General features: G+C 45.3%; 1 protein-coding gene across 1 annotated transcript in view; it reads right to left on the reverse strand.

Moving 5' to 3' along the window:
• SHC4 (SHC adaptor protein 4) overlaps positions 1–19,959 on the reverse strand; it is a 105,825-nt gene extending 85,866 nt beyond the window's left edge. The window contains 1 exon segment of the mRNA XM_028507612.2: positions 18,692–19,959. Within this exon segment, the coding sequence (XP_028363413.2) occupies positions 18,692–19,312 (621 nt within the window). The 5' untranslated portion in view covers positions 19,313–19,959.
• Positions 19,960–22,853: the final 2,894 nt, after the last annotated feature.

A 22,853-nucleotide genomic window follows, 5' to 3' on the forward strand; every position in this document is an offset into this window, starting at 1 on the left:
TAGCAGCACAGGCTTTGAGAGGCAGGCCTGGCTCTGAATCTCTGCTTTGCCTGCCCCAGCTGAGAAACCCTGGGCAAATTACTTGACATCTCAAGGCCTCAGTGCCCTCATCTATAAAATAGGAACGATAACTTATCTGCTTCATTAGGGTTATTATGAGGCTCAAAAAAGTCAATGTGTGTGTGGTGCTGAGCACAGCACTGGCACATGGGAAGGGCTCAGCCAATGTCAGTGACGACACTGAGATGACAATGTTTCTCTCCCAATCCTCTTCAGTTTCACCTGGCTCCCAGTTTGGAGAGCTGATAGATAAGCCTCTACTGTGAAGGGGCCAGAATCCAGAGCACTGTATAGGAGCATGATAAACCCTGGGATGCGAGGTGTATAAGAGGGTCTCTGACCCAGCCTCTGGGAATCAGTTAAGATATTTCAGAAGGGATGCTGCTGTGAGTCATAAAGGGCAACTAAGGAGAGACTGGGGCGGCGGGGAGGGGACAGGGTACTTCCAGGCAATGAGCACAGCATGTGCGAGAGGTAAGGGCAAGAATAAAGGGTGCTCCAAAAACATCCAGTTCTTCAACATGACTGGAATCCAAAGACATGGCTGGGGTTATAGGCAGCAGTTACAGTTCATCAGTTACCTAGTTAATTGTCTGCCCGCACAATTCAAAGGGCTCTTGGGGGGCTGGAAGCTGGGTGCCATTTACTTTGCATCCTTAGAGTTGGCACAGTATGTGGCACACAGTAGGCTCTCAATAAATGTTCATATGACTATATGTCATATGACTATAACCACATTTCAGGGTACCTCAGCTTAAGTATGATGCCAACTTATCCTCATCTTTCCATAAGTTTCCAAACAACACTTCCATCCAGCCCACTTCTCAGACCCAAATAAATACAAGCTAAAAATATAGCCCAGGTCATGAATCATAAATGAGATGGAAAAGCAGTGACTCACAGAAGTTAATCTGCTTCCCAAGAGAGTGTTGCTGGATGTCCTTTGCTCTGGAAGGTGAGGCAAAACGCCAGCACCATCGCTGTGCAGATAAAGTTAATGCCATTCCCAGGCCTGCCATTGGGTGCCCACCTGGTATTCCAAGGCTCCCATTCAGAGGGGCCAAGAGGCAGCAGCCCTGTGCATCCCCACAGAAACTAACAAGCGTGTGTTGGGTGTGTGCTCAAGATTATGGCATAGGACCCTCCCTACTGTCTCAGTGGTCCAACGTATCCACCATCTTGCTAACTATGGCCTTAATTAGGTTGCTGCTGTAGCCAAGGCAACACCTTTGCAGAATGGCTTAGCAGATGACCTACCAATTATATTTTGTATCCTTGTCCAATTAAGTTGGAAAAGTGATCCAACCTAATAGCTATGGGGTGTGTATGTGGTCTCTCTCCTGCCAACCCATAACGCAATTAAAATCTTACATCTTTGGGTTTTCATGATTTTATTTCTCAGTTCTGAGCTCCTCAAAAATATTAAATAAATTATACCCTCCATCCCAAAATAACATAAATCTGACTCAGCCTTCGGTGCCTAGAGTATTTGGTTGTACCAGGACCTCGAGTATTTGGTTGAATCAAACACTATTGGAGGAACAATACACACCACAAATGAGGGCACGTGCAAGCACTAACACAAGGGAAACAACCTTTAGCAGCTCCATCAACCTGTGTCTTCTATTCCCTTTTCCCCACCCAGCAGTGTCTGCACCCATCCCACTTTAGAAATGGAAATACTCTTAAACATTCGCTCCTATCCCTGCCCATCAAATTAAACCCCGTCCTCAGGGAATAACGTGGAATCTTGAATAGTACTACATATAACTAAATTATTAAAGACTGGGTGCTATTTAACTGTCACTGAAATAGCTCAATGGAAAAGGTCAACATCTTTGTCATCAGTTGTCATGCTTAGTCAAACGTTACGTCCCAGTAGAAGCACTGTGTGATGGTGGTTTCAGCCTCCCCAGCTCTCTGGGACTATAACTATGCCCAGTGTGTGGTCGTGTCTGGAGGTCATGGTGGCCAAAGAACCTCATTCACACCAGCCCCCTCCAAGTCACAGTGCTGAAGTTTGACATGAATGGTCAGTTGTTCTGTTATGCTGAAACCACAACTCGCATTAGTCAGTCTCCCACATGGTGATAAACTGCTGAGTGATGTCGTACTGGTTTTCAGCTTTTATGACTTCTCTGAAAGAATCCACCAACAATATGCTTCTGCAGAATCGCAGCCCAAATGTTAATCATCTCTCATTACACTTCTTTTTACATGAAACACAAGAGTTTTCTGTAGCTAAAGTCAGTGAATTCCGACTCCTGATAATATGACTTAAAAGGATATCAGAGCTTGAAGGGACCTTAAGAGATTATCCATGCCAACCTCTCTGCTTTTCATAGATAAAAAAAAAAATCAAGTGGCTTATTCGGATGTCACTTAGCATTTAAAGGACACATGGAGTAGGCCCCACTAAAGACATTAAACAGGAGTCAGAATGTACAAGGAGAACCAGAAGACTATGATGCGATGAAAGTCAAGGGCACACACAGCTTCCTGGAGGAACAGGCTGTTAACTGAGTTGAGGGCAACAGAGAGGACCAATATGCTGAGGGGCTAGAAGATGTCCGCTGGAATGTGGCAACTGCTGGCTTTACCTGTTGGCATCAGTGGAGCAGTAAGAGTAGATCAGGGCAGCGGAAGCCAGAGAAGAGGGCATCTAGCGTGTGCTATGGAGGTGAGGAGGTAAACCAGTGAGCATAGTGATTTTGTTTTTATTTTCTTCTGAGAGATTTATATTTTAACAAAAGATGAAAGATAAGCTAAGGGAAGGAGGTTATTTAAAGGATGGAACAGACTTGCACTTTCTATAGGACAGAAAGGTTGCCAATGGCAGAGGGGAGAGAACGGAAAGATCGCAGAGGAAGCAGAGGTGGACACTATCCCATGAAGTGTGAAGGCCTGATTTCAAATAAATTCTTTTAATCACGAGTCAGATACTCCCAAGCACCCAAATCAAAAAACCTTCAACGCTGGGAGAAATTTTTGCCCTCTTCATATGTCTGGATAATATTTGGAAATTCCTAATATTTGTAAAATAATCAGTTTGTGTAAATGGAAATGTTATGGTGGAATAGCAACAAACTCTAATGCTTTCAGCAACCACAGGGTTGGTTGCTTCAGAACTAAATCGCAGAAGCTAGAAAGAAGTGGCCTGTTAGTCAATATTTCAAAAGAAAACCCTAGATTTATAAAATCTTTGCGTTGAGAAAGGCAGTCTGCTGCCCAACCCCCTTATTTTTGAAGCATTTGCATCACTTCAACAAGTTTGTGCAACATTACAAAGCTCTAAACAAGTATAGAAACCTGTTCCCTCTATCACAGATATAAGTTCTCAACAAATTCTAATGTAGATTTGTGAATCAAATTCAAATGATGCCTGTAGATTACTTAAAGTGACACCTTCAGAAAACAACTCAAATAGAATCTCAAGTTTATTTTCCTTATTTTGTAGCTTGAACTTTTTTCAAAATCTCAGCAGTTTTAGCTGACCACAAAGAAAAGAATACAAAGACCTCTATGTTCTTTAAAGTCTATTGCTTGAGGTAGATTATTAGTACTCTTGGTTATTACATTAAGTAATAACTTTCCACAAGGGCATGTAGTTCAGTGTAAGCACTCACAAAGATAGGAATGTGAAGAAGCTTCTAGAGGTAGGAAGAGGTCAATTGGTGGTAATAGCTAATAATGGGAGTCTAGTTAGATTTGAGATTCTGTGGAAATCAATAAGCTTCTTTCCTGTCCTAGCCACTGCCTACACTCCGAACCTCCAACCGCTGCCCTGAATACCCCTGACCGATGGCATTCAGTGAGTACGCAAATGGAAACCAAGAATAGGTGGCACCATGCAGATGGCTCTAGACCAGCCATTCCCATCAGGTCTGTGTTCACAGCATCATTCGCTTTAACATCCTTCTGAAATTCCACATCCTCCAGAAAGTCCTCTGCTACTCCCACTGAAGAAATGAGATGGACAATTCAACCATCACCAAAAATCATCCTTTTCAACAACCTAGGCCCACAGACCTCGAAGTGGTCCAGGGACAGGCAGTTGTAAAGCTCTGCACAGCTCTGGGCACCACACTGTGCGATGGCCTGCGTTTGTCTCATCCGTCTTAAACCATGAGCTCCTAGGAGCTCAGAGCAGAGACTCTGGACTGCCTGTCTATATCCTTTCTCTGTTTTTCCTTGCCCTTTTCTTCCTTACTAACAGAACCCCCAATATACCTAGCCTAAAAACCACCATTTCCCAGCTTCCCTTAAAGCCAAGAGCCCAATGAGATGTAAGAGAATGTCATGGGGTTCAAGGAAAGCTGCTTAAAAGGGCCATCTCAATCCTGAGGGGCACCATTTTTGTTCTTGCCCTTACTTCCTGCTGTCTGAGAAACAAGTGTGATGGGCATGCAGTCCGAGTGAGCCCGAGGGTGGGATCCATGTGTTCTGGGTGGCCAGACAAAAGGGTGGAAGGGGCCTGGGTTACTGAAGACCGCGGGACCACGACGTAGCCCTGGCCTACCTACCTACAGCCTTCTTGAATGTGCGCCAAAAAGTAAGCCTCTGTCTTGTGTAAACTCCAGTTATTTGAGTCTTTACAATAACCTAACCCGCAGTCACACAGAGGTCCTTTAACCTGCTCTGCAGACGGCAGCCCAGGAGTCAGAGCTCCCCTGCAGCTCCCTTCCTACCACACAAGGGTTTTGTGAAAAGGTTTGGGCCTAGAATCAGTTCAGCTAGTCCTGAAAATGGTTTTCCTACATTCTGGCAAAAATTACATTTTAAAAGTAACAATCAAGCCCTAGCTAGCATAGTTCAGTGGATTGAGCGTAGGCTGCGAACCAAAGGGTCACAGGTTCGATTACCAGTCAGGGTATGTGCCTGGGTTGCAGGCCATGGCCCCCAGCAACTGCACATTGATGTTTCTCTCTCTCTCTCTTTCTCCCTCCCTTCCCTCTCTAAAAATAAATAAATAAAATCTTTTTTAAAAAGTAACAATCAAAAGTAATAATCCCTATTAGCTGAAAGTAGAGACTTGATACAATAACACCTTAACCCTAGGTTCCATATTTGACAACTTCAAGTGTCCTAAACATGACTGAGAATACAGAAATAGCTTCCCAAATAGAATTTTTTAATTAAGTCAATATTAAAGCTTGTGCATGTGTTCTTTCCTCAGAAAGAGCACCTCAATACTTCATTCAGAGTCCATTTACTCTCAGCTTAGCTACATTTTTAATAGGTTGTCTGCTCTGGAGCTCAGAAGCCCAAATTAAACTTTTGGGTTCTCCTGGAGACAGGCTCAGTGTCAAAAGCAAAGAGTGACAGCTGACTAAGCAGAGGAAAATCTGAAAAATTGTAAAAATATAGACATATAAGTTTTAAAGTCTCCTCTATCTGAGGACTCGGAGTTCAGGGGCAGCTAACTCACAGCCCTCTTTCACTTCCGAGAGTGTTCCCAGGTCCTGGCACAGCACGATACGGAACGGAAGCTCCTCCCAGCTGTGTCCCCTCACAGGTGGTTCTCGGACCCAAGAAAATGGAAAACACACGTCCCCACGAAAACGTATACCTGAACATTCATAGCAGCACCATTTATAAAAACCAAAAAGTGGAAACAACTGAAATGTCTATCAACTAATGAATGGATCAACAAAACATGGTGTATCCACACGATGGAATATTATTTGGCTACCAAAAGAAATGAAGCCCTGACATGTGCTACAACACATAAATCTTGACAAGATTGTGCTAAGTGAAAGAAGCCAGACACAAAGGATGACATATTCTATAATTCCATTTACATAATGTCCCAAATGGGAGAATCCATAGAGACAGAAGGTTGATCAGTGGCTGCCAGGGGCTGGAGGGGGTCATGGGGAGTGACTGCCAATAGGCACATGGTTTCTTTTTGGAGTGATGAAAATGTTCTGTAATTAGCGGTATGGTCGCACTATTGTAACAAATACTTAAAAACCACTAAACTGTACACTTAAAGTGTGAATTTTATGGTATGTGAATTATATCTCAATAAAGTTACAAAACAGCCCTGGCTGGTGTGGCTCAGTGGACTGAGTGCCAGCCTATGAACCAAAAGGTTGCTGGTTCAATTCCCAGTCAGGGCACATGACTGGGTTTCCGTGTCAGGTCTCCTGTGTGGGGTGGCAAGAGGCAACCACACATTGATGTTTCTCTCCCTTTCTTCTCCCTCCCTTCCCTCTCTAAAGTAAATAAATAAAACCTTTTTTAAGTTACAAAAATAAGACATATATCTAGAGAAAAATATGCATTTCTCTCTCAAAGGAATTTTTTCAACCAGTTATCAAGCATCTTGGAAGAGAAAGAAGTATATCATCCTCATTATACATTGGTTCCATGTAAAATATTTTAAGCTGAAGACTTCTAAAGGGAGAAGTTTCCATTACCTGAAAAATTCAATAATTTCCTGGCGATGTCAACTAAACAGGCTTACTGTCTCAGGATTCCTACCAGAGGATGCTGACAGCAACTGTGGCATCTCATTCAGAGAAAACAGCCTCCCCTCCCCCCCCCACTAGCTCACTTAAACAGGCAGGCAATGACTCAGAGAGTTTCTGCCCTTTCACTTTCCCAGAGTTGCTCAGTGTGTGTAGGAAGCATTAACTCACTAGTAGGTGAGCCACATCAAAGGCTTTCTGGAAGTCAGCAGGCTATAAATCATAAATAAATATATTATCCGTGAGTGTGCACATTGAGCTTCCTGGAGGCCTCCAGGATCAATACTCACTCCCTGCCAAGGCCCAAGGGCCTCTGTGGCAGAGCTGACATCCCACCTCAGCCATCTGCCCTCCTCCTTCTCCTGCCATTCCCTCTCCTCCCCCTTTCCTCCTCAGAATTGCTTTCCTTTGTTCCACCTTGGGGTTCGCTGCCTGGCTCTCTCCCCCTCCTTAGTGATCATCGTTGCTCTCTGCGCGAAACGTTCTGAACATTCCCTCCTCAAACTCCCATCACTGAACACTGATAGGGTGATTGCAGTCTGTCTTTATGTTCACAGAACTTTGCAACTAATTACTGTTTGACATAAGAGATAAAGAATTGAAGATCTGGGTACTGAATAAGGATATCTTTGTTTTTGAGTGAATAGCTTGTAGCTGCTCCTGATAGGTTAACATATTTTTAAAAACTCATCTCTGTATTTTGAAGGGATTGAGAAGACACCCTTGAAATAACTGAAGTTCCCAGAGTGCAGCATGATGCAGACGGCAGTGTTGGCTCCCGGGGGCTGTGTATCCATAATGTGTATGGTGGGGAGTTGGGGGTGCAGAGAAGTTAAAGCTGCTCTAAGAAGTTCTAGTATTTGTTTCAAACTTTCAGCACTTCTAAGATATATTCAAATCAAAAACTCTTTCCAAGCATCTCTTCATATAGCCAGAATGAGTATCTTTAGCGTCATTTCAGAAACCAAAAGAAAACTAGAATAAAAATAGATGAGCCTCTGGTCAGATTTCTCCTCCAACCCACTTATGGATTCCATTCTTGGCCGAAGCATGAAGCCTGCATCCTCTCCAGCAAAGCCACTCAGGTCAGTGGGCAGGAGACAGAGCACCCCACCAGCCTGGGAATATTCTTCCTTGGTCTGCACCTTCTCTCATTTATTCAAGGGGGAGTTCTGTTCATATATGACTAGTTTTGACTTCTAGAACCTGAGCTGAAGTGTAATAGTGAAAGAGAAACCCAGAGCCTAAAAAGATGCATCCTCCCTGGCCCTAAATAAGCTAGTCTGTACACTAGACTGAACCAGTCAGCAGCCAAAAATGCACACCAGAATGCATTTAATTCCAGTGCTGTTCTCCAATAGAAACACATCAGACAAAAGTATAGGTTGTGTTTTCTGAAATCACAAACATGTTTCACATTTACAGGCTGGCACCCATTCATAAGGTGGCTAATCTTAGTTGAGATTCCCTTACCTTCCTTGAGGAAATGGTCTGTCTTGCTGGACCTCAGCCACTGAGGCTACCCAATAAGTGGGAGAGCATGCTCCCAGACTGAGGACCAGGAGCCCCTTGTTCTGTTGGCAACAGTGGGGGAACTCAAACACCACCCACTTTGGGGTTCTCTTTGTAAAGGAAAAGGCTTAGGGGCATAGATGAGTTTCTAAATTTAAACCTCCATCCCCAGAGATACCGTTCTATTTGCAGATTCAGTTTCATCTTCTGAAAACAGGGTCTTGGACAGGATTCTGCAGGCAGCCAGGATATCTGCTGTATCCCTAGTTGTGTTTTCATTTTCTGGTTTGCCTTGGGACACCCTGTGTATCACTCTCCTGGAACAGACACTGTGTGGAGACGAAGCACAACAGCATTCCTTCAACACTGTCTGCTCTTCAAGGACAGACTGTTGTTGTCGAGTTAAGTATTAGGGAACTTGCAGAATGTAAAATACCCACTGATTGCAGTTATGCAACAAAGCATTTATATGCCATGACAAAACTCGGCATGTATTGTGAGCCGTATCAACAATCAAGTTGGTGAGCTGTTAACACACAGTACTACAATAAAACTGCTAAGGGGTGGCCACTTAACCAATTTGCTGTGGCCACCAGGATGCTAGAATGCCCACACCTTCTGCCGCCACCATTTGAATTGTGGACTTACCAAGAGTTCCATTGTATTGGTGCCACACCTATAACTGGCAATTGTAACAGCCAGTGAAATCACATCATTTAAGTAGATATAAGCAAACTGATAAAAATAAGAGGAAGGACCAGAAAAAAAATGCCAAGGAATTACCTTTTGCAGGCTGGGTCTCCTGTAGTACAGGCTTCCCTGGCTAGGTGAGTGTTCTAGGAACCCATCTGTACACTGTACCAGCTGGCGTTGTTGAGAGAGTCTGTGTGTGAATTTGTTTAAAGGTAGTCATTTCTATGAAAATTAAGTCAAAAGCTTTGGAAAGACTTTATGAAGGTAAGTTGCTTTTAAAAATAATGTTAGATGTGCATAAGACAACTCTAAATGATTTTTAATAAAACTGATTCTGCACTCAGGTTGCATTGAAGATGTCTCTAAGATCTCACTTTAAAGAAACTAAAAGGAGGAAGGTGGGAGAAGCAACTATGGGGAGAATTCATGCAAAAAACAGTGAAGGGGGATATTAATCATTGTATTTATAAAACTGACAGTAAGACCTTGACTCTACAAAACAAAAGCACATTTATGTAAGTTTAACTTAAGTGTCAAAAGAAACATATGAAATATTTTCATCAGAAAAGAGGACTTCTACAATGTAATATTAAGAAACACTCTGTTCTCCCACCCTCGAAAATCACTAAAATCTGTCTGCTGTAAGAAGACAATTGTCCAGTAAGGGAGGACGGCCAGTCACCTGGCTTGATCCACAAAGTGCACACAGGCCCCGAGGCTTTCCCTACCTCTGCCCACCTGCTGGGACACCCATCCTCTCTTCTAGATGACCTCTCAGTGACTTCAAGTTCCAATGTCATGGAAATCAAAACCTCTTGCTTCTCAATACTGTCCCCTTCCTGTGTTTCCTTCGTCTCTTTTAACTGGCAAGTCTCTTCAACCCACCCCAGGCCTTGCTACCCCAAAACCTCAGGTGTGCTGTGCTGGAATCTGCCCTTCTTAACTTCACGTCCTCTATTAAGACTCTGATATGGACACTTCTCTCCGTGACCATTGCTGGAACAGCCTAGAACAGGGTCCTCCACCTCCAGTCACTCCCTTCTCTACACAGATGAATCCTGGTGCCTCTGCACAAACATCTCTTTGTAGCCTGATATCTAAGGCATGCTCTAACCTGCCTCAAATCTCAGTTTATCCACCAGTCTTTTCCAAGCAGCTTCTATTCTAACCAAACTGACCACCAGTGCTCTCCCTTGTATCTAACCCATATTTCCTCACCTATGCCCCATCCATTTGTAATCCCCTCTTTAAAATCTACATTCCTGTGGTTAAACTTCTATCCATTCTTAGGGACCATCTCAAATGCCACAATCTCCCTAGAAGCCTTTATGATCACCCACCTAGAAGTTGTCTCTGCCTCTCAGAGTTTGTTACACTGATATATTTGAATATTTTCTGTGGGTATATAGCGTTTCTACCATGTGTTATGACTAGTCACCTCCTGGTTTCAACTGAGAGTTTCACAAAGTGTGTTTGACTAGAGTAGTTCCAGAAAGAAGCTGAACAAAAAGTTTGAAATGCTTATTGTAATCCCCACCTTAGGAATCCCAGTGTGGATGGAGAAAAATGAATGTCTGTGACCCATGTCATAAAGGAGGAATTGACAGGAGACCACATGGAGTAAGACAGAGACAGTGGTCTAGAATGGCTGGGAATTCTGACTTGAACATCTGGGGATGCCACTCACTGAGAATGCAAGAGGAGGGAGTGGGGGTGCCAGTATCCAATAATGTTTGGTTTGCAACCATTGAATTAATGTCTTAGTGGAGACAGGCAGTAAGAAAGCCAAATCCATGGCTCTCAGTTCTCATCTCCCTTGATTCCCCATGGGTCCTGACATAGTTTGGCCCACCTTTCTCCTTGAAAACCCTCCTCCCTCCCTAGATGACCATCCTCTCTCCATCCTGCTCCTCACGCTGCAAGTTCTGTCACTGATGCCTTTCCTTCCTCTGTCTCCAAAAAAATACCTAAATGGCTCTCTCAAAACCCTCTCCTCTTCTTGCTCCACCACTCTCCTTTTGGTAGCCTTGTCCATTCCCTGTGTCCTTGATGATAACAGCAGCAAAAATAATTTCTCCTCAGTTCTAACATTTCTATTTCTGCTGGAGACTCCTACCTAGATGCTTTGAGGTCACCTTGAATGCAGCACATGCAAAATGGAATATACCCCAAATGCTTCCTGCTTCCCTACTTCCTCTTCTAATGGGTCCTACATCTTTCCTTATTTCTATTACCACTGCTTTGCTCCCAAACTGCTGCTCACCTGAGCTCCCTTTTTCTAGCCCCCTTCTTTTGGATCCTCTGTGAGCATTGCAGCCTATATAATCTTTCTAAAACATGCCTCTGAGTTTGTCACTCCCCTATTTAAAAAATATTCATGGTTTTCTGTTGGAAAACCCAACTTTTCAGATATTATAACAACTTTGTTGTAGTATCAGTCCATCTTATTTCCCTCAGATCTCCTAGATATACTTTAAACCCTCTCCAAACAAATCAACTTGCTATTTCCCAAATTCATCCTTCACTTTTGCATCCATGCCTCCCTTCCTGCCATTCTCTCTTTATCTTTAACCTTTGGAATTTAATAATGATGTGTCTTGGAGTGGGCCTCTTTGCATCCATCTTTTTGGGACTCTCTGTGCTTCCTGGACTTGGATGTCTATTTCCTTACCAAATTAAGGAAATTTTCTTTCATTATTTTTTTCAGATAAGCTTTCAATGTCTTGCTCTTTCTTTTCTCCTTTTGGCACCCCTCTGATTCAAATATTGGTACATTTGAAGTTGTCCCAGAGACTCCTTAGCCTATCCTTGGTTTTTTGGATTTCTTTTTTCTTCTTGCTTTTCTGATTGAATGTTCCTGCCAGCCAAGTGGGAAAGGGCCTGGTGTTAGATTTCATGTGATTTAAAAATATATATAATTTAATGACATTTCTTGTGCACCTAAGCTTATGGTTGCCAATTTATATGTATGTATCATCATTGCTATGAAATCAATAAAATTCGTATGACCTCAAACAATGTTCTCAAACTAAAACCCAGATTTTTGAGACCCCTCAACTTTTCCAAATACCCCCTTGCAAAACTCTCCTGTTTCAGGTAAAGGCTCTTTGTGGGCAGCACTGAGGACCTGCATCTTTGGGTCACCATGATGTTGATACATCAGCGCAAAATATGACCACACCTCCCAAGCTCCAAAGCTTGTATATTTTAGGAGAGAGGAAGAAACCCCAGCTACCTCCTATCCTACTGCTGGTGGGGAGGAGGCATGGAATTATCTTGCCTCATAAGCTGTGGGCATCATTTAGATCACTGTCCTCATGATGGAACTGGTGACACTGGGGAACTGTCTCGTATTGGGGAACAGGGTTGGTCAGTACAACCCATGTGGTGACACGTACCAGCATTATAGTAATGTAAAAATGGAAGTGAAAAGAAAAGTCACATTGGGGAATGATCCCAAGGCTTGTGGAAGATGAATGAAATGGGGCCAAACCACACATGTTGCACAAGTACTGATCCAATATGGACCTGTTACCATCCCCAGGGACCTCCACAAACAAAAGATGGAACTGGAAAAAAGCCATGCACTTTTGGCTCCTTGCCACTCCTTTCTGGCTTTCTTTTCCCTTCTTACTGCTTTTATTTAATAAATTGATTTTAGAGAGAAAGGAAGAGAGAGAAAGAGAGAGAAACATTGGTTTGTTGTTCCCACTTATTTATGCATTCATTGGTTGATTTTTGTATGTGCCCTGACTGGGGATCGAACCTGCAACCTTGGTGTTTTGGGGACAACATTCTAACCAACTGAGCTACCCCACCAGGGCTCCCTTCTCACTGCTTTTTAAAGACAGTTTTCTTATTTAAAAAATGTTTTTATTCTGGTATTTTAAAAAGTACATGCACAGCATTTTAATCAAGTAGACACATTTGGCATAGCACATTCAGTTTGGGCCGTGAGGGACAGTAAAGCAAGATACAGGTAGAAAATAGAGCATTGTCACAGAACTTGGAGTTCTCGTCTGGGCTCCACCACTAAATTGCTGTGTGGCATGGGGCAAGTCACTTCACATCTCTGAGCCTCTGTTTTCTCAACTGTAAATAAGGTATTGAACTTAGTCATCTCTAAGGCTCTTCTTCTAGTTAATGCTCTAGTGAACACGGTGGTCAAGGACTAGACAGACGAGCCATGTGGAGGTTTAAAGAGAATACAGGAACAACCGGTCAAATCTGCCAGGATTTTCTTAAGCTCTAGCAGAGTCTTCTTCTACATCTACTCCAAGAAACAAACAGGAAGGAAAATATAATACCTTCAATGCCAAATTGTCAGTTTGAGCAGGAATTATTTCCTCTCACCCATTCTACCTCCTTTTTAGCCACCAATAACTCAGAAAAGAGGTGAAGTGTCAGAGGCAGAAAGCCACCTCTGTTAGCTGTGAGTACCTGGCCCCCACCTCTCAGGTCCACCTTTATTTTGCGTAAACATTGGGACTATCTTTTCAGGAGTTTCCTGGAGAGTTACCAGACTCTTTATGTGAGTGACAAGGCCTTTCCTCTTAGCACTTTGTAGGAAATAGAAAAGAATTAACTAATTCTGCTGGCCTTACAGTCCTTGGCTTGGACAACAAGCTGCAGCCTGGCCTGGCTAGACTAGACCACATGATAGAGGCCAAGTTCTTAGGATCCCAACCGCCATTATTCACCCTGGCCTGCCCTGTGGACCAGCCTGCCTTCTGCCCTCCTACAACCCTACCTTCGCCTGCTGTTCCACACCCTAACCCCCCTCTCCCATATTAAAAACCAGTGGAAAAGGAGACCTGGAGTCTCAAAATCTCAGACAGCATTTTGTTCAAATTTCTAGTTTTAAATCTGAGAAAATGAGGACCAGAGAAGTAAAGTGACTTGCTCAGTTTCACAGAGCTATTTAATGTGAGAGCAGTGACTCTAGCCCAGATCTCACCACTCCTAGACCTTTGCTGTCCTGCAGAAAAGATACTTGGGGCACACAGAACATTGCAACTCTGTGGACCAAGTCTAATCTAGATAATAGAGAATGCTAATCTATTGGCTTGATATTAAGACATGGCATTAGACACAGGAAGATAGACAGTAAGAGTACACTGTGAGATTTACAAAGGAAGCAAAGAAAACACTTCAACACAAATTCATACACGCATAAAAAGCTGAGGAGCCCAATACCCAAGAATGTCTATGTGGGCAAACTCATGGCAATAAATGTTCTGGGGGTTATTATGGATTGAATTACATTGCCCAGAAAGGCAGGTTAAAGTCTTAACCCCCAGAACCTATGAATGTGACCTTATTAGGAGGTAGAGTCTTTGCGGATATAATCAAGTTAAGATGTAGTCACACTGAATTAATATGGGCCCTAATCCAGTGACTAGCGTCCTCATAAGAAGAGGGAAATTTGAACATGGACACACAGGAAAGTAAGCCATGAAGATGGAGACAGAGATTAGTCAAGTGTCTACCAGCCAAGGACTGCTGGCACCCACTGGAAGCTAGAAGAGGCAAAAAAAGATCCTCTCCTAGGGCCTTCAGAGAGAGCATGGCCGTGCAAATAGCTTGATATCAGAGTTCTAGTCTCCAGAATTGCAAGAGAAGAAATATCTGCTGTCGTAAGCCACCCAGTTTGTGGTGTTTGTTACAGCAGCCCTAGGAAACTCATACAGCCTGAGCAAGTGGTTGGGCTGGGATGGGATGAAGTGAGGAGACCAAAATCATGCAAGTGAATGCAACACAGCAAGTTCTATGGGCTGTCCTGTCATAAAGCTATCCTGTACAGCATGGTCCTGTGTGTGCACTACTCCATTCACAAACTTCAGGACTGCCTGGAAGAAGATGAGCAGTGGAGGGAGACAAACCTGGACTTGAATTCCGTCTGCTACTTACATGGTAAAGTGCAGGGTAGATAACCGATTTTTGAGGGTCTCAATGTCTTCATGTGGAGAACACAGCCTCCCTCAGAGGGTTAGTGTGAGAACTACTATGTCTACCTGTCGCAGCAGCTCGGTCAGGGTAAATTTCTTTGTCTCTGCTTTATTTAGTCTTTGAACTACATCACAGACAATTTGGGGATGGGAAAGTTTAAATACTTCCCATGTGGAGAAAGGAGTCATTAAATGCTGGTGCTGGGGGCGCCTTCAGGGCCATACAGACAAGCTTCTCATTTTAGAGACGAGCACACTAGTCACACCATACATTTTCCATACTCACTGCAGACTGTGTGGGGCACCTGGGAGACGTCCAAGTGGGTGTTTGTTGATGGATGAAGTGATTTGGGAAGACCTCATAAAGAAACAAGCCTTAATCTTATGGCGATAATAAACCATTTGGCATTACTGAACAGACTTCATCCACCTCACGACTTTGCTCAGGCCTGGCTGTCCATTTCTGGCCCAGTATGTATCAAAGAATGAGTAGCTAGCCCACCTTCCCTGAGACCTTCAGGGGGTTCAAAGCCTGAGCTTAAATGAAAGTGACTCAAAAACAGGTGCTCAGGATTCATGAAGTGTCTTCAGCTGGACCCAAAGAAGAGTCATTGTAGAACAGCATGTTTAACTCAAAGCCAATGCTAAGTTAGAGTAGATGACAAACACAGTTGCTATTGTGAAGGTAAAACAAGCAAGGAAACAAAGTGAACCATGCCATTTTTAAGTCCCCAAAATATAACACCCACCACTGCCTTCCTGACTCCCCCTGCTGTACAGCTCTCCTAGCACTTCCCACACGTGGCATGTTAAACTGGCTCGTTTATTCCGACAGGGCCCGTCTCTGCTCTCTGGGGTGCATGTTCTATCAGGGCTCAGGCCTGGTCTCTGTTATTCACTTATGCATCCCCAGGGCCTGGAACAGCTCCTGTCATGTGATTGGTTCATAATACATGGTTGTTGAACAAATGAGTGAATGAATGAACAAGTTCGGGCAGGGAGGGGAGCAGTCATATGATGTGGGTAAGAAAGTAGAATATGCGGCTGCCTTTTGCCCACAAAGTTTTGCCCTTATGCTCTGCCCATCCCCGGCCCCACCATTAAGGACATCTCTCTCCCTTCTCTGCCCTGATTCCATCATCACCAAGTAACCTTTAGTTTCAGTCTTGCTGTGTGTGCGTTCCTATACAGGATCACAATTTTGGTTCGGTGTTTTTTTTTTTTCCCACTGTAAATTACTGGGTTGGCATTTCAGTTTTTTAAAAATTGGTTCACCTCTCAAGTCTGAGGAAGAGAATCTCAGCCAGGATGAAAGCTTGCGGTGAAAGAGCAAAGAATGGCACGAAGGGGCTTGGGCTCTAGATCTAACTGTCCTCTGGGCTTCTGTGTGGCCTTAAAAAATCACTTGTCTGGGCTTCAGTTTCCCCACAGAAGCATTGAACTTGATCACTTCTGAGACCCTTCCATCCTTCAAAGTTAGCATTCTATGAGAATTGCCAAAGTAGGCTCCTCCGTGTATTCCGATGTCCTGAGAGAGGTGTTATCTGCTATCTTGTGTCACTAACAGCAAAATGGTGTGGTTCACTTGGGTCATGGGTCAGGGGTCAGTTAGCACCGCTGGGAAAAGACAGATGGGATTCTCATTACACACGTAAAATGCCAGTGGAGGCATTCCCCAGGGACAGTGGGGATCACAGAGCAACTCTCCTCACATTTGAAATTGTGCAGGTGCATGGGTGTGGGGCGGTGGAAAGCGGTACAGGAGAGAAGGAGATGCAGAGCAGGAGGCAGAGAATGGTCTGGGTGATGGGAAGGCAGGCACAGAGACCACGGGTTTGGAGAGTCACTCATTTTCCTGTTAGGACTTAGCAGACACTGAAGCTTGACCAACAATAACGTGCCCATGAACTTTCTTTTTAGTAGATACATGAAACTGTTTCCACTATGAGCCATGTCACTGTGGTGGAGGGCAAGAGCTGAGTGTGCCATAAATGTATCTTCCTTAGAGGTTTTAGTTCTCCATTTGCCAAGGCTGCTCCAAGCCTGCTTTCTTTGTAACCCTTCCAATGTTCATTACTGGTCTTCCTAGAGATCTCGATTGCCTGTCTGTAATACAGTTATTGGGCCAGCTCTCAAATTTACACCTTCACATGAGACTTCTCACCTGAGTGCTAGTCTTATATGACTGCCAACCCACAGATGAGTACCACTTAGACATCATTGCTTTAAATGTAACATGTCAAGGGCAAACAGCACGAGTCTCCCCCAATTCACTCAGTTTCTATCACTGGCATCACTAAACTTGTTCTGAGGCTTAAGGTTGAAGGTACTTTTTAATTCTTCACATCCTCCTTCATCAGTAGTCATCCTCAACTTCCATAAATAGCACTAACAAACTCACGAGTCTGCCCACTGCTGCATCACTGTTGTCTCTTCTGTCATTTGTATTATGACCTGAAATGAATGAACCATCCCTGCAAACTGTGAGCCTTCTCAGAGTCTCTCTTGTTCATCTCCTTTCTTGCACCTCCACCTTCATCCATGTCTTCATTCTTCTTGCCCAAACTTCCAGAGCATCTTTCTTACTGGCCTTCCAATCTCTAATGTTTCCTTGCTTCAGTCCATCTCAAACAAATCCACAGGTTGATCTCCTTTTTTGAGATTTTATTTATTTATTTTTAGAGAGGGGAAGGGAGGGAGAGAAACATTGATGTGCCAGAGGTACATCGACTGGTTGCTTCTCCCTCAACCCCAGCTGGGGGCTTATTCAGCAACCCAGGCCTATGCCCTGACCAGGAGGGACTCAAACCTGCCATTCTTTGGTCCACAGGCCGGTACTCAGTCCAGGAGCCACACCAGCCACAGCAGGTTGATCTTTTGGAAACCACTTTCATCAAGTCACCGTTTGCCAATCAGTGTTTAAAAACTCCTCATAAGCATTTAAGAGCTTCCATCAAGCACTCCCTCCTCCCCAAGGCCTATCCATGGCTTTATTCAACTCGTATTTGTTTGAGCACCAACTATGAACCAGCCACTCTCTCTCCGCCACCCCCAGAATTCCCCCTTCTCTTCAGTTAAGCCCAGCTTAAGTGATGCTCCCCTACAGCCACCACAGTGATATCTGCCCTTTGGGCTGTGCTCAAACCCTTGCCCTGCCTGGAATCTCTGCCTTTCTGCCAGCCCATTTCTGTTCTCTCTTCCAAGATGCACCTTCTCCTAAGGGTTTCTAGTGTGAATGAATGCCAGACCACAACATTTCCCTGTTTCTGAATTTCTAGATATCTATTGCTAAGTATATTTCTCTCATTATTTCACACGCATTCATTGGTTTCAACATAACAATTGATACGTGAGCTCCAGAAGGGCAGGGGCCAGATCTTCTTCTCTTCTTTTACCAGGAACTGGGATGGGCAAGACCAAATGCAAAGCCAGCAAGGACCTTGATTTTGCACACAGCTCACGGACAAGGCCTACTTGTCACAAATAGGCACCAAAGACCTCGGACTAGCTCCTCATACAAGGCTACAGACTTGGCCTTGAGAAGCATTTGTTAAATGCTGAATTAATATTTTTAAATAATTCAGGTTCCTTACACACCATGTATTCCTCTAGCACAAAAATACAATGTCCGGTGTTACCTACCAGGTCTCAGTCACTAATCAGATTTGAAATTCTTGACCCTTCCTGGCCAGAATGCTAGGTCCAGGGTGAACAAGAAGGCCCCAACTCTGCTGTCCTTAGAAGAAGTTGCCCCTATACCTGGCAACTACCCACAAGTTAACACCAGTTCATGCCCTCGAACCAAAGTTGTCCGACCCAGTACAAGCCAGGCATTTGCAGAACCTGAAGGCCCAGCTCCCCGCCTTCCTTCCATCCAGCTGCACAGCGTCTTGTCCAAAGCTAGTCCATAGCCTAATGATGTGCAGCCCATGCAGAAAGCAAAGAAGCCGCCCCTTTCCCCAGGAGTTCTTAGGAGTGCGGAGAAAGGAATAGAAATGGACTTACCTTCACATAGTAGTTCATGCCCATGCCCAACAGGTGCTGCAGGAAATGCTTGTCCTGCTTGCTCCCCGGAGTTGGCGCCCCAGGGCCCGGAAGGGGGCGAGCATCGGGAGTCACAGCGGTTGCCCTGTGCCTCACCACGTCCTGCTGCGGTGGGGGTGCAGACCCGGACCTATTTAGACTGGTTTCGGGGGAAGCCGGGCTGCTGGGAGCCGGATCTTGGCTTTCCTGGAGCTTCAGGCGGGGTACCTCTTTGGTACCCAAGCAAAAGTTTTTCAGACTCAGCAAGGTAGCTGGGTTGGCTAGCTTCACGCTGGCCATACGCGGGATCAAGGTGCACAGTGGGGTGGGGCTCTCTTGGGACGCCAAGGTGGCATCTTCAGTCGGCAAGTGAGGTGCCAGAGCGGGGTAGGAGGCTGCGGCGATCCCTTGCTCCCGACGGAGCCCTCCGGGACTGCCTTCGTCCAAGGACGTGATGGACTCGTTCCGAAAGCGGCTGTACTTGGCCCTGTGCAGCATCCCTGGGTGCCCGAAGAGTCCTACATACAGCACGAGTCCTGCCAAGCTGTCCTGACCGCGTTCTCGCATAGCCTTGGCAGTGGTTTGAAACAGGATACTGTGCATAATCGTCCTCGTAGTCTGCTAGATAAACGGTCCAAAAACAAATGCCTCAAACGCCCCGTGCAACTCTCGGAGGCCAACCTCTCCAGCGCTGTCCCCGAGCCCTTCGGGGATGACAGCCGAGAGGAAAAAGGCAAAACCGCCGCCTCCCAGCCTTCAGTCCCCCTGGCCCAGCGGCGGCAGCACCCGGTGTTCTCGCCTCGGCTTCCTTGCTGGGAAAGCCTGTGGTCCAGCTCGTGGAGGCGGGGATCCCTCAAGGCCCAACTCTTAGGCACAGAACTGGCCGAGCACTGGCCACCCGGTCCCGCCGCATCGCCATCGGTGCGGGAGCGAGCACAATTATTTAGCGCCCCCCACCTCCAGCCACCCCTCTGCGCACAGGAACTTTCAAACCTGCTCTCCCTCCGGTTCCCACAGGGCGGGGCAATGACTGGCCTATTAACCCTTTATTTGTTCCAAACGATTGTTCATTTGAAAAAAAATGAAAGAAAGATGTACAGGAGCCCAAGGGCCTTCTGCCTGAGTTCGTTGATTCTGATGGCTTGCCCTCTCTTGAAAGATTGCGTCTTGCATCCCGTCCAGGGCCACAAGCCAGCAATACTAGTGACCGGAGCTGCTCGGCATTATTTCAAGGACTTGCGGACAGCACGGTGTTCCTCAGACCCCCTCCCAGCCCGCCCCGCCCTCGCTCAGATTGCCCTCCTCCTGCACAGTCTCAGAGCCTCTGTCGGCAGCGGGAGCGCATTGGCAGCAGAAGGCTGAGATGTGCGGGATGATACGCAGAGTGTTGAAATTTTTATGAATGAACTTTGCTGAATGAATTTCTGTCTGTGTGTGCAAGCTAATAAATCTGTGAATGAAGCTGAGAATAGCTGTAATTGACTGATGGGCTCAGGGGTGCTTGGTTTTTATCCAATCAGGCAGCAGCGTGGTGACTCATGCACCATAAATACTCTAAGCTAGTAGCCAGGAGAAATAAAGCTGGAGGGAGAGGAGGGAGAGATTCTGTTTTGTGATATCCGATGAAGGGGTTAAAAGGAAAGGCGAACATTTACTATAAATCATCAGTCAGCTGGGCAGCAGCAGGTTAAAAGGTCTATTTCCTTCTTTGCGGAGATGGCCAGGAAAGCCAAGCAGAAGAGCTGAAAATTAGATCCATTGTTCTACAGATATTAGGACATATGGTACATAACTCCTGTGGGAAGCCAGTGATGCATTTTCTTAGAAACATAGTTCTTTTTTTATTGATTGCTGGTTTCATCTCCCATCTGGCGCAAACTTCCTGTACCTATCAAATGCATTCTGAAGACGTGATGACAACTGCAAGAGGCTTAGCACACAGGAAGCCAGGAAGGAAGCCAGGAGGGGGAAATGCAGGTTCTTTCAGGAATGAAGAAGAGGAAACTGCTGAATTCTGGGAGGATGTGCAAATCACTTATCGGAAGAAACAAGAAAAATCTCTGCTGAAGGTTACATTTCTTGGTGGGCCAAGGCCCTTGTGTCTGAAATTGTTCAATGAAAAATTGGCCACCACAGGAATCAGGGATGCCACCTTCATTGTCTTATTGCCCATAAGGCTCTAGTCAGCCTCCTGTGTATTCATGACATTCGTGGCCTGAGCTCCTTTGGGATCCAAACACAGGTTCTAGATTAAGTGGTTGCTTATGACTGGCCAAAAAGGTGTCCACGCTGGCTTCCTGCTCCCCCACAGAAATGACGTGCCTCTTCACATCTTGTCTGCAAAACCTGTCAGGATGTGTTTTCCCTGGGCAGGCCCTTTTGCATCTTCAGAAACCTTGCCTTTAATCCTTGCTGACCTCCTCTCCCCAGCCCCAACACCTCCTCCTGGCAAAGCTGAGGGTGTAGTTAAATCAGCTGTAAGTCACATCCTAGGGGCTAAACAGACAGGCTCTGGGCAAGGTTGGGAAGTGATCTTCCTCTTTTTCGTTTTTCCTCTTCTCTCTCCTCCCCTCCCAGGGACTCTTTCCTTGCTATCACAAGCCCCACACTATGCTGCTTGAGAAAGTTACTTTACCACTCTGCTCCTGAATGCCTCATGTGTTAGGAGTAGCTCTCTATTGGAACATATTATGAGGGTTCACGAGCTCATTCCAATTCTGGTAAAGCACTTGGCACCATGCTCCACATAGTGCCTGGCTCATAAGTACCTGTCAGGCAGTGTAAAGGAAGGCCTATTTGAAATGAGGGCCACCTGCCCTGGAAGCTGGTACTCTTACTCCCTACAGCCTATGTACACCTGTCTAGGCTATTAAGAGAGAAATCTGCACAAATTAGAAGCCAAGAATGTCAACACTGTCCAAAACAGAAATTTTTTTGTAACAATTTTGTGGGCCTGGAACAACAGAAGCCCACCTGGCTGGTGTAAATCCTTGCTGAGGTCTTTATAGCTGGAGGGGAGGGCGTTCCGATGGGTGAGGGTGCCCAAGGGAGCCAGGTGCCCAGGTACGCACCTCACCAGCCACATTCCAGGGGCTCAGACCAGCCCACATTCCACAGGTGGAGAAAGTCCTAGGAGGGTGGGAGCGGAGGGGAACCAGGTGGGGCCAGATAAGGTAAGAAAGCAGCCACAGCCACCACCACAGGCTGCTGCTGTCCCTGGGAAAACTAGAGACCTTGGCTGTCCTAGGCAGCTCTGCCAGGGCCTTTTATGGGGGTGAGAGAACCCAGAGCTGCAACTGGGGAGCTGGGGAACAGCCTCAAGGCCATGCCAGCCCAGCAGAGCAGCTATCAGCACAAAGGCCAGGGCTAAAACGCTGCCCACAGTCCAGGAAAAGGCTCCCTTCATTGTGTGGATTTTTATTCCAGGTAGGTGGGTGGGCAAAGCAAAAGGTTCTCTTTTTTCCAGGACATTAGAATATCTTTTTCAAATAGTAATGATGAAAATAACATTAATAAAAGCTCTATTTATGGAGTGCAAGTCAGTTTACCTGTGTTCAAAAAAATTCAACCAAATAATCTGAAGATCTGATTGATTTTTATTAAACGATTTGGGGCAGCATCCCAACCTGCAGCTAGCAAGATCTCCCATGGGTTGTACAAAATGGAGGTCTTTCCGGGAAGCAGGGTGGGACAAGGGATTTATCAGCCAGAAAGAAAAGAAAGGATTGTTTGGGGGCGGGGACATATTTTCTTGGAGGAACTGGAAGGGGATGGGTTTTTATTATGTAGGTTGCCCCTTCTTTCTGTGGGGGATGGAGAAGGCCAGTGAGACAGATTCCCTTACTAGGGCTTGGCCAGAAAATTCTGTGCCGGTTGATTAAGATTCTGTTTCTGGGAAAGGTTGAAACTGCAACTAGATCAGGTATGAATCTAGGTTTGGTATCATGGGCTTTTACACAAGTGATGCTATTTGGGGCCTGTGGGGGTTTTTTTTCTTTAACACCTGCATTCTTGTTTAATAACCATTATAATAACTTTTGGAGGCTGGGACTGTTTTCATTATGGCCTTACACGTGTGGAAAGAGGACCAGAGCAAGTTCAGTGACTTGGCCCAGGTCCCCTGGTGGCTGAGCGATGATGCTGG

This window comes from Phyllostomus discolor, chromosome 1, assembly GCF_004126475.2.
Source record: "Phyllostomus discolor isolate MPI-MPIP mPhyDis1 chromosome 1, mPhyDis1.pri.v3, whole genome shotgun sequence".
NCBI classification, from domain to species: Eukaryota; Metazoa; Chordata; class Mammalia; order Chiroptera; family Phyllostomidae; genus Phyllostomus; species Phyllostomus discolor.